The sequence below is a fragment of the Salmo salar genome, chromosome 28, assembly GCF_965601325.2.
Source record: "Salmo salar chromosome 28, fSalSal1, whole genome shotgun sequence".
Classification (NCBI taxonomy): domain Eukaryota; kingdom Metazoa; phylum Chordata; class Actinopteri; order Salmoniformes; family Salmonidae; genus Salmo; species Salmo salar.
The window spans coordinates 18,921,411-18,933,950 of NC_138318.1; the positions used below are offsets into that span (position 1 = coordinate 18,921,411).

At 41.4% G+C, this 12,540-nt stretch overlaps 1 protein-coding gene across 2 annotated transcripts; it reads right to left on the reverse strand.

Moving 5' to 3' along the window:
- Nucleotides 1–575: 575 nt before the first annotated feature.
- On the reverse strand, nt 576–11,444 carry dcxr (dicarbonyl/L-xylulose reductase). 2 transcript variants are annotated; one of them, XM_014178878.3, is made up of 9 exons: nt 11,246–11,444; nt 10,969–11,037; nt 10,600–10,697; nt 7,490–7,647; nt 5,695–5,737; nt 5,476–5,575; nt 5,268–5,332; nt 2,213–2,330; nt 576–849 (listed from the first exon to the last, which is right to left on the reverse strand). In XM_014178878.3, exons 2-9 carry the CDS (start codon nt 11,018–11,020, stop codon nt 746–748), a joined length of 738 nt encoding a protein of 245 aa, XP_014034353.1. In that variant the 5' UTR covers nt 11,021–11,037; nt 11,246–11,444; the 3' UTR covers nt 576–745. The 2 variants fall into 2 exon arrangements, with proteins under 2 accessions (XP_014034353.1, NP_001134103.1); NM_001140631.1 differs by lacking the exon at nt 11,246–11,444 and having other exon boundaries at nt 577–849; nt 10,969–11,038.
- Nucleotides 11,445–12,540: the final 1,096 nt, after the last annotated feature.

Below are 12,540 nucleotides of genomic sequence, written 5' to 3' on the forward strand. Positions count from 1 at the left end.
ATATCCTTGCCTGTGAAGCCCTTTTTGTGCAAAGCAATGACGGCACGTGTTTCCTTGCAGGTAACCATGGTTGACAGAGGAAGAACAATGATTCCAAACACCACACTCCTTTTGAAGCTTCCAGTCTGTTATTCAAACTCAAAATCAGCATGACAGTGATCTCCAGCCTTGTCCTCGTCAACACTCACACCTGTGTTAACGAGAGAATCACTGAAATGATGTCAGCTGGTCCTTTTGTGGCAGGGCTGAAATGCAGTGGAAATGTTTTTGGGGATTCAGTTCATTTGCATGGCAAAGAGGGACTTTGCAATTAATTGCAATTCATCTGATCACTCTACATAACATTCTGGAGTATATGCAAATTGCCATCATACAAACGGGGAGGCAGCAGACTTCGTGAAAATTAATATTTGTGTCATTCTCAAAACTTTTGGCCACGACACACATATACATATATATATATATATATATAAATAAAACACTAGTCTCATCCAGCAGTTTTGTCTATAAGCGAACACACACCCACAATATGCAAAAATTAAACAATTGCTTAAGGTTACAACAAACAGGGCAGCTCATAATGACTAATTTTATTGTTCTGGGTGATACATGTAATCAGTAACATAAATCAAAATCAAGTCTGAATATAATCAGTGCTTGAAGAGGAATTAAAAATGTGTACTAGTGGACCCCATGGAAAATGACTACGCCAGCCAATCAGGAGGCAGAATGAGAAGGTGAGAGGTTAGCAGGCCAGGAAGCCCCCGTCCACAGGCAGGGTGACACCGTTGGTCATAGAACTCTTATCGCTGAGCAGGAACAGGATGGAGTTCACCACATCCTCCACCTCTGCAGAGGAACACACACACCATATAATAATAATAATAATACACACTCACACAACCATAAAGTAACACACCCCCACATCATCATGTGCCGCTTTCACATGATAAAGAGTGGGGTTGGGCAGTCTGTGTGTGATCAGATGTTCATGGTTAGCTGTTAATAAAAACAAGAACATATAATATACAGTATACAGTGCAGTCGGAAAGTATTCAGACCCTTGACTTCTTGAGCATTTTGTTACGTCTCAGCCTTATTCGCAAAAATGGATTCAATTGTTTTTTCCCCCTCATCAATCTACACACAATAACCCATATTGACAAAGCAAAAATGTCTAAACGGAAATATCGCATTTACATAAGTATTCAGACCCTTTACTCAGTACTTTGTTGAAGCACCTTTGGCAGCAATTACAGCCACTCCTGCGTTTTCTTGGCTGGTGCTTAGGGTTGTTGTCCTGTTGGAAGGTGAACCTTCACCCTAGTCTGAGTTCCTGCACACTCTGGAGCAGGTTTTCATCAAGGATCTCTCTGTACTTTGCTCCGTTCATCTTTCCCTCAATCCTGACTAGTCTCCCAGTCCCTGCCACTGAAGAGTGGCTTCCGTCTGGCAACTCTACCAAGGCCTGATTGATGGAGTGCTGCAGAGATGGAAGAATCTTCCAGAAGTACAACCATCGCCACAGAGGAACTCTGAAGCTCTGTCAGAGTGACCATCAGGTTCTTGGTCACCTCCCTGACCAAGGCTCTTCTCCCCAATTGCTCAGTTTGGCCGGGCAGCCAGCTCTAGGAAGAGTCTTGGTGGTTCCAAACTTCTTCCATTTAAGAATGATGGAGACCACTGTGTTCTTGGGGACCTTCAATGCTGCAGACATTTTTTGGTACCCTTCTCCAGATCTGTGCCTTGACACAATCCTGTCTCGGAGGACTACGGACAATTCCTTCGACCTCATGGCTTGGTTTTTGCTCTGACATGCACTGTCAACTGTTGGACCTTATATAGACAGGTGTGTGCCTTTCCAAACATGTCCAATCAAACGAATTTACCACAGGTAGACTGCAATGAAGTTGTAGAAACATCTCAAGGATGATCAATGGAAACAGGATGCACCGGAGAAATACTTATGTAATGATGCAATACTTATGTAAATAAGGTATTTCTGTTTTTTTTCTTCTAATTTCTAAAAACCTGTTTTTGCTTTGTCATTATGGGGTATTGTATGTAGATTGATTACATTGTTTTTTTTCCCTCATCAATTTCAGAATAAGGCTGTAATGTAATAAAATGTGGAAAAAGTCAAGGGGTCTGAATACTTTCCCGAATGCACTGTATAAACAACTTATTAGTAACAAAACAACATGTATGTGACCTGCGAATCGTCCCAGAGGGATGCGTGAGGTCATGGTCTTGGCCTTGCCAGGGTCGCTCCATGCCAGTCTCCCCATCTTAGTCATCACGACTGTGGGGTTCACACTGTTCACACGGATCTAGCAAGAAACAAGTACACCACATCAATCAATACTTATCAGTCAATAAGGCAGGTAGCCTAGCAGTTAAGAGTGTTGGGCCAGTAACAAAAGGTCGCGGGTTCAAATCCCCGAGCTGACTAGGTGAAAAAACTGTCCTTGTGCCCTTGAGCAAGGCACTAAACCCTAGTCGCTGTAGATAATCAATACATCGCCTAATGAAGGTCTACACACCCCTTGCAGTCTTCACATTTTTCTGCCTTAAAATTGAAAAAAATTCATTTGATATTTTTTTCTACCGATGTACACAACCTACTCCATATTTCCAAAGTGAAAGAAAAAAAATATAGAACATTTCTGAATTATTTTTACATTTTTATATGAAGAGGTCTTGATAGCGTGACTTCACACCCCAGAGTTAATACTTGGTAGAATCTTATTCAAAATGTTTCACAGCTGCAATGGCTGCCATAGGTGCTTCCACCAACTTTGCAAACTCTTAGGCAGTGGCGTGTCCAGAACATTTGGAATGGGGTGGCCAAGGTGGGGAACAGACCCAGTTTAGGGGGGCCATAACATTTTGAACCTTTATTGATGCAAGGTGGATTTTTTATATATAAAATTATGAAGGTTCAATGCATTAAATGCTTCAGCTTAGGTTTGGTACATGAATGCAAACACTAACATTGATTAAAGGTCAGGGTTTTATATAAGGGTATTAGCATATAGCAGTAAATTTACTTGAAAGTGCAATCCAGAGTGTGAATTATACCCTGACATTCGGGGGGTCTATTTTTTTTCTTTTCACGCGCTTGCACAATTTTTGGGTTCTGGGTTTATAGTAAAGATGTCATTTAACTGTAAAAATGTATTACCTTTTAATGTGTCGTGAACACAACCAGTCATGTTTTTATCTGATTGTCAAACAAATCACTTCAAAAAGTAGGTTATCTACACATGTTCGTCTACTCCAAAATAAGTCCAGCATCTGAGCAGTGCACTGTGCACCTGCCAATTGAATGGAAAGGGACATCGTTTACAAACACCATATGTCTAATGACATTCAGCTTACAAAGTGTTGTGTATTCATGGATGCAAAAGGAAGCCATACTTCCCCAAAAATAAAAAATAAAAATAGAAAAAAGAATATATTTCTCATTCGTGTCTATTCATGTTTCATAATTTTCCTTCAATTAGCAAGAGGCTGAATCCATTTCACCAGAGAAAGCATCCGAGCAAGGCAAACAGCACCCCTCTGTCTTAGTATCTGTAGCCCATGTATCTGATGCAGTCTGGCCAAAAAGAATGACATGTCATGCTCTTTTTAGCCAGACAGAATCATATACATGGGCTACACATATATTTTTACATTTTAGTCATTTAGCAGATGCTCTTATCCAAAGCGACTTACAGTTAGTGTATGTCGTTGTCCCACCTAGCTGAGTGTACAAAATATTAGGAACTCCTTCCATGACATCACATTGACATTTTAGTCATTTAGCAGATGCTCTTATCCAGAGCGACTTACAGTAGTGAATGCATACATTTCATACATTTTTTCTCCGTACTGGTCCCCCATGGGAATCGAACCCACAACCCTGGCGTTGCAAACACCATGCTCTACCAACTGAGCCGGACGGGACCGACATAAACTGACCAGGTAAATCCAGGTGAAAGCTATGATCCCTTATTGATGTCACTTGTTAAATCCACTTAAAAATCAGTGTAGATGAAGGGGAGGAGACAAGTTAAAGAAGGATTTTTAAATCTTGGGACAATTGAGACATGGACTGTGTATATGTGCCATTCAGAGGGTGAATGGGCAAGACAAAATATTTAAGAGCCTTTGAACGGGGTATGGTAATAGGTGCCAGGAGTACCGGTTTGAATGTGTCAGGAACTGCAATGTTGTTGGGTTTTTCCACACTCAACAGTTTCCTGTATGTATCAAGAATGGTCCACCATCCAAAAGACATCCTGCCAACTTGACACAACTGTGGGAACCGTTGGAGTCAACATGGGCCGGCATCCCTGTGGAACGCTTCAACACCTTTTTCTGAAGGCTAAAGGGGGTGCAACTCAAAATTAGGAAGGTGTTCCTAATGTTTGGTGTACTCAGTGTATCTCAGTCATAGTAAGCACATTTTTCCTCAATAAAGCAGCTATCAGCAAAGTAAGTGCTAGTAGTGGGAAAAAGTAAAGTGTGAGTGTTAGTTCACGAAAGGGGGATACTCTTTGAAGAGGTAGGGCTTCAGATGTTTTTGGAAGATGGGGAGGGACTCCACTGTCCTAGCTTCAGGGGCGATGTTTCTCCGGTGAGATTGATGAGTCTTACTGTTGGTGCGCGTCTTGGTCAAAATGATTAATATATTCAGAGCTGACCGATCAGATCTCAGAATTTCTTGTGGGGAGGCCAATCAGATTTCAGGGGAGGCCGTGGCCACTCTGGGCCACCGCTGGACACGCCACTGCTGTTAGGGCAACATATATCCATTGTTTCTGTATAAATTACTCAAGCTCAGTAAATTTGGTTGGAGTCATTGATGGGCAGCAATATTCAAACCTTGTCTCTGATTTTCAAACAGATTTAAGTCAGGATGGAGACTGGACAATTCAGGAACACTCAACACCCATTGGAAAGCCATTCTGGTGTCTTTGGCATAAAAAACATTTGTAATTGTCCTGCTGAAAAATAAAACTATCCCAGGGTTAGGTATTAAGAAGACTGAGGCAGGATTTCCTCTAGCTTTTTAGCTGGGCTTTGCTCCTTTCATGTTTCTTTTGATCTTGACAAACTCCCCAGTCCCTGCCAGTGACAAGAATACCCATAACATGATGCCACCACAATACAATACAACTGTTGCAAACAGAGATTTAAATGTACTGGTCTGACATCAGAAGAACCATGTGTGTCTTGATGTGTGCTCTCTGCTATTGGGTCAGTCCTCCTGTAGTTACCTGATAGGGTCCAAGCTCCAGGGCCATAACCTTAGTCAGCATGTCCAGAGCACCTTTAGTGGCACCTGCACACACAGACAGAATGCATTCAAATATCAACTACATCAAGATGTAGTGAGTTAATTGATATAATCGAGCAATAGCTGAGATATGTTTGATGGGATGCATGTGCTGCGCTGTCTGGTCCCTGTCTGTGTCAGTGACTTACAATAGACGGTGTGGTCTTGGAGGGCACACTGAGACGCCTGGCTGGAGATGTTCACTATGGAGCCTCCTGTTCCTCTGGCCTTCATACCCCGAGCCACGATCTACCCACACACACAGAAAAACAAAGAACGCACAGTGAGTATGGAGAAACTGTTAAGTTACCTATAACATATAACTATGTTACAGGGAGCCAATTCAATACCTGACAGCCGTTTCTTACCTGAGAGACATGGAGGACAGCCTTCACGTTGATGTTAAAGGATCTGGGAATAGGGAGAAGAAAAAAAAATATCGATACATCTTAATGGGATTTATGAGATATTCCTATTAATGTCCAGATAGAAGGCTATGTTTGGAATATTTCTGTTGTGTAACTAGCCACCTGGAGGTAACACAGTTTAAAACTTGTTTATTTAAACCATCTTATCTGGAAAGCTATTTTTTAACCATGTTTAAATAACAGGTCTAATATGTATACTACCGTTCAAAAGATTGGGGTCACTTAGAAATGTCCTTGTTTTTGAAAGAAAAGCTATTTTTTGGTCCATTAAAATAACATCAAATTGATCAGAAATACAGTGTAGACATTGTTAATGTTGTAAATTACTATTGTAGCTGGAAACAGCTGATTTTCAGTGGTATATCTACATAGGCGTACAGAGGCCCATTATCAGTAACCATCACTCCTGTGTTCCAATGGCACGTTGTGTTAGCTAATCCAAGTTTATCATTTTAAAAGACTAATTGATCATTAGAAAACCCTTTTGCAATTATGTCAGCACAGCTGAAAACTGTTGTTCTGGTTAAAGAAGCAATACACCTGGCCTTCTTCAGACTAGTTGAGTATCTGAAGCATCAGCATTTGTGGGTTCGATTACAAGCTCAAAATGGCCAGAAACAAAGACCTTTCTTCTGAAACTCGTCAGTCAATATTTGTTCTGAGAAATGAAGGCTATTCCATGCGAGAAATTGCCAAGAAACTGAAGATCTCGTACAACGCTGTGTACTACTCCCTTCACAGAACAGCGCAAACTGGCTCTAACCAGAATAGAAAGAGGAGTGGGAGTCATAACAGAGCAAGAGGACAAGTTTTCTAATGATCAATTAGCCTTTTAAAATGATAAACTTGGATTAGCTAACACAACGTGCCATTGGAACACAGGAGTGATGGTTGCTGATAATGGGCCTCTGTACGCCTATGTGGATATACCATTAACAAAAATGCAGTTTCCAGCTACAATAGTCATTTACAACATTAACAATGTCTACACTGTATTTCTGATCAATTTGATGTTATTTTAATGGAGGGAAAAAAAAGTGATTTTCTTTCAAAAACAAGGACATTTCTAAGTGAACTCAAACTTTTGAACGGTAGTGTAGGTCTAATGCAAAGTCCTTCTACTGAGTCTTGAGTGACTTGTGTTTCACTTCTATGAATATAAATTACAATCACAACATGATTTAGAGCAGTGGTTCTCAACTGGTTTTGCCTCGGGACCCAAATTGGACCAGGTTGTCTCAGTTGCGACCCAATATTCGCATTGCGATACAAAATTGCCGAAATGCCACCTGGAAAGCTATTTTTAATACTATATTGACAGTAATGTAGCAATTTATATGACAAGGGATCAACATTCCGACCATTTCAATTGACAATCAATTTTGCCCATACTCTTGATGAAAAATGTTAGTAAGCTCACTGGTTTGAGACCACAAAAATCAACCAAATACACTAAATAGCGCTGCTAAAAGCTCTACTGAAAATACTAATTGAATTTACAAAAATTCTGACATTAAATTGTTTAAAAAAAAATTAGATTCATTATCATTTCCACACACTTTCTACCTGGCTTTAGTAGTTTAAGTTCAGACTGGAGTATTTTTCATCCCTCCCCCCCAAAAAAATCTAAAAACGTGTTGTTTTTAAACCTCCCGTGATCAAAATTTGGGTCGCGACCCTCCCCCCCCCAGTTGAGAATTTCTGATTTAAAGGACAGCGATGAGAGCGTCTTTACATGTCAAACTGGTCAGGGGTGACCTCTAGGAAGGGCTGCAGCGTGGCATAGGCTGCGTTATTCACAAGCAGATCCGCGTTACCGCCGGCCTCCCGTAGCGCCTCCTCTGTGGCCCCCCAGTCCCCGAGGTTCACACACACCGGCCTGATGGACGGACACTGCAGGGAACAACCAGCACCAGAACCAATCACACAGAGAGAAAAGACAGCAGAGAGAATCACCCCAACGAATCACCACAAAGAATCTCCCATCATCTCTCGTCACGGAGCCAAAACAATGGGACATGGAGGTGAAAAGAGCAGCAGGGAAAACTAGCTAGCCTCTAATGATATGCGTATAGGGCTAGTGGAGAGGAGAAGTCCTATAAGGGGACAATAGAGCATGCAATGGGGGGTGGGTCAGGACCCTGAGCAGTGGAGGGGGGGGCTGGGCGGGGTTGTAGGGATATGAGGGTCGTAACGCAGTGGAGGCTCCTCAGAGGAGGAAGGGGAGGACCATCCTACTCAGTGAATTTCTGAAAAATAGTGAACATTTTTTTGGATAAAACTATACTAAATATATTCACGTCACGAAATAACTAATTAAAACACACTGTTTTGCAAAGAAGTTCTACAGGTCTACAGTAGCCTCAACAGCACCATGGTGTAGCCGGAGGACAGCTATTTTCCGTCCTCCTCTGGGTACATTGACTTAAATACAAAACCTAGGAGGCTCATGGTTCTCACCTCCTTCTATAGACTTACAGTCGTGGCCAAAAGTTTTGAGAATGACACAAATATTTATTTTTCCACAAAGTCTGCTGCCTCAGTTTGTATGATGGCAATTTGCATATACTCCAGAATGTTATGTAGAGTAATCAGATGAATTGCAAAGTCCCTCTTTGCCATGCAAATGAACTGAATCCCCCCAAAAAACATTTCCACTGCATTTCAGCCCTGCCACAAAAGGACCAGCTGACATCATGTCAGTGATTCTCTCGTTAACACAGGTGTGAGTATTGACGAGGACAAGGCTGGAGATCACTCTGTCATGCTGATTGAGTTTGAATAACAGACTGGAAGCTTCAAAAGGAGTGTGGTGTTTGGAATCATTGTTCTTCCTCTGTCAACCATGGTTACCTGCAAGGAAACGTGCCGTCATCATTGCTTTGCACAAAAAGGGCTTCACAGGCAAGGATATTGCTGCCAGTGAGATTGCACCTAAATCAACCATTTATCGGATCATCAAGAACTTCAAGGAGAGCGGTTCAATTGTTGTGAAGAAGGCTTCAGGGTGCCCAAGAAAGTCCAGCAAGCGCCAGGACCGTCTCCTAAAGTTGATTCAGCTGCGGGATCGGGGCACCACCAGCACAGAGCTTGCTCAGGAATGGCAGCAGGCAGGTGTGAGTGCATCTGCACGCACAGTAAGGCGAAGAGTTTTGGAGGATGGCCTTGTGTCAAGAAGGGCAGCAAAGAAGCAACTTCTCTCCAGGAAAAACATCAGGGATAGACTGATATTCTGCAAAAGGTACAGGGATTGGACTGCTGAGGACTGGGGTAAAGTCATTTTCTCTGATGAATCCCCTTTCCGATTGTTTGGGGCATCCAGAAAAAAGCTTGTCCGGAGAAGACAATGTGAGCGCTACCATCAGTCCTGTGTCATGCCAACAGTAAAGCATCCTGAGACCATTCATGTCTGGGGTTGCTTCTCAGCCAAGGGAGTGGGCTCACTCACAATCTTGCCTAAGAACACAGCCATGAATAAAGAATGGTACCAACACATCCTCCGAAAGCAACTTCTCCCAACCATCCAGGAACAGTTTGGTGACAAACAATGCCTTTTCCAGCATGATGGAGCGCCTTGCCATAAGGCAAAAGTGATAACTAAGTGGCTCGGGGAACAGAACATCGATATTTTGGGTCCATGGCCAGGAAACTCCCCAGACCTTAATCCCATTGAGAACTTGTGGCCAATCCTCAGGAGGCGGGTGGACAAACAAAAACCCACAAATTCTGACAAACTCCAAGCATTGATTATGCAAGAATGGGCTGCCATCAGTCAGGATGTGGCCCAGAAGTTAATTGACAGCATGCCAGGCCAGATTGCAGAGGTCTTGAAAAAGAAGGATCAACAATGCAAATATTGACTCTTTGCATCAACTTCATGCAATTGTCAATAAAAGCCTTTGACACTTATGAAATGCTTGTAATTATACTTCAGTATTCCATAGTAACATCTGACAAAAATATCTGAAGCCACTGAAGCAGAAAACTTTGTGGAAATTAATATTTGTGTCATTCTCAAAACTTTTGGCCACAACTGTACACAGTAATTATGACGACTTCCGGAGGATATCCTCCAACTTATCAGAGCTCTTGCAGCATGGACTGACATGTTGTCCATCCAATCAATTAGAGGATGAATCTAGTACAGAAAGCATACGCTACAGCTAGCTAGCACTGCATACAATGTGGTGACTAGTTGACTCAAAAGAGAGAGAAAGACAATAGTTGAACAAATTAATTTCTTTTAAAAAATGATCTGTAGAGAGAGAGAGAGAAATAGCTATTTTGTTAGATTTCTTTTCAATTTAACTTACTTGGCTCGCGAATGCAGCTAGGTAATTTAGCCTACTCAAACAGAGAGGAATGCTATTTGTTAGCTAACTGGCTTTTATTATTATTTTTGTTATTTATTTAACTGAAAATGCTATCCAACACTAAGCTAAGGCTATCCAACACTGGAACTCTTCCAAGTCAAGGTTAGCTTGATGCAGGCAAGAGTGTGCAAGGTGTTATTGGGCATGTCACTCACTGTCTGTTACCTTGATTACTCCAATTGGTCTTTTGACATGTGCACCTACATTATAAACTTTCATTCGTATGCTAGATTGTAGCAACCTCATGATGGGTATAGGGAAAATTTAGTATCACATACTAGACTAAACCTATCGATGTTACATTGAACTGGGTGAAAGAAATATGAATGACAGTTATCCAATATGCTGTAATAGACATAAGGCCATGCTCATAAAAACAAACAAAAAAACACGTCCTCTCCAATCTTAAACGGCACCGACCCCCACTGTTGTAGGGGTATGGGGGGGTGTATATGGGTGTTGCGGGGGTTACCTCCAGCAGAAGGCTGTCCAGGTCAGCCAGCGTACGTGTGACTGCCACGACCTCTGCCCCGCAGCGCGCCAGAGCAAGCGCCGTGGCCCGGCCGATGCCTGTGTGAAAATATCCATAAACACAATGACCATTATTCACTGGAGATCTCAGTGTGACGGCCAACCTGACACACACATTTCGATCGTGTTTAGGTTCTTCGGTTACCCACAATCATGACAGTGGTTCATTCAGGACACATCGGATGTTGCTTAGTTTGAGCTCAAAACTACATAGACAAGTTTGATTTACTTGTTGTAAGTGCAATTGGTTGTGTTTTCTCAGCAAACCAGACGTCGACACTATCTTTAAATATGGTGGTAATTTTCGTACCTTTTCCTGCCCCCGTGACTATGGCCCGCTTGCCTGCGAAAGAGATTTCCATTGCTCTTCAGACCTTCGCTGCGAATTTATGAGACAAGTAAATGTTGCACAATATGGAGAGCAAAGGGTGAGAGATACAATGCAACAAAATAGATAAGGGCGAAATCGATACTACATGCCCTCCTCACTTTCAAATATTGAAAAATGTCGCGTTAAAATAAATATTCTTCATTCTAATATATGAACAGTGCAAGATATATTGAGCTCTATAAAGTAATTTACTTACCCAGTTGTCACTAGTTACGACAGCCGCAAAGTCATAAACCCCGCCTATTTCTATAATGTATTTTCTTAAAACGTGATTTTAAACATAACCTTAACTCTAACCACACTGCTAAATGTATGTCTAACCTTAAATTAAAACCATAAAGCAAATTTATATTCTCATGAATTTTAGTGGAAACGGATGTGATGTATGAAGAGTGCACCTCGAATTTCAGACCTCTCCACTTGCAAGAAACAAAGTTGCACAAAATGTTAATGGATAAGTTGACCCCTAGAAGCAACGGGTACATAGGCAACTTAATATTCAGTCTTGCATCAGAACACAGTATTCAACAACCAACATCAAATTCACTGTAGATTAATATTTACAATCCATTATATGTATGTTTTCATGTGTATTTAGAGATATACTTTCATTTGATAAAATATAATCTCAGTAAACCATATTGTACAGGCCAAAGTCAATAAAACTTCAGATTTAGTCAAAAGGCAGCCTTTTTACTCTATCAAATGATCTAGTTAGCCAAACTACATGATAGTGATGCATGCACCATATACAGTGGTGAAAAAGTATGTGCCCCCTTTCTGATTTTCTCTCTTTTTGCATATTTTTGATACTGAATGTTATCAGATCTTCAACCAAAACCTAATATTAGGTAAAGGTTTACAAATAACAAACAAAATGTATACTTAGTTTATTTATTTAATTAACACATTTATGCAACACCCAATTCCCCTGTGTGAAAAAGTAATTCCCTCTTACACTAAATATCTGGTTGTGCCACCTTTAGCTGCAATGACTGCAACCAAATGCTTCCTGTAGTTGTTGATCAGTCTCTCACATCGCTGTGGAGGAATTTTGGTCCACTCTTGCATGCAGAGCTGCTTTAACTCAGGAACATTTGTGGGTTTTCAAGCATGAACTGCTCATTTCAAGTCCTGCCCCAAAACATCTCAATTGGGATTAGCTCTGGACTTTGGCTAGGCCATTCCAAAACTTCAAATGTGTTGCTTTTTTAACAATTTTCATGTTAACTTGATTGTTGGTTTTGGGTCACAGTCTTGCTGCATGACCCAGCTACGCTTCAGCTTCAGCTCACAGACAGATGGCCTGACATTCTCCTGTAGAATTATCTGATACAGAGCAGAATTCGTGGTTCTTTCTATTAGGGCAAGTCGTACAGGTCCTGAGGCAGCAGAGCATCCCCAAACCATCACACTACCACCACCCTGCTTGACCTTTGATATGAGGTTCTTACTGTAGAATGTAGTGTTTGGTTTTCACCTGACATAATG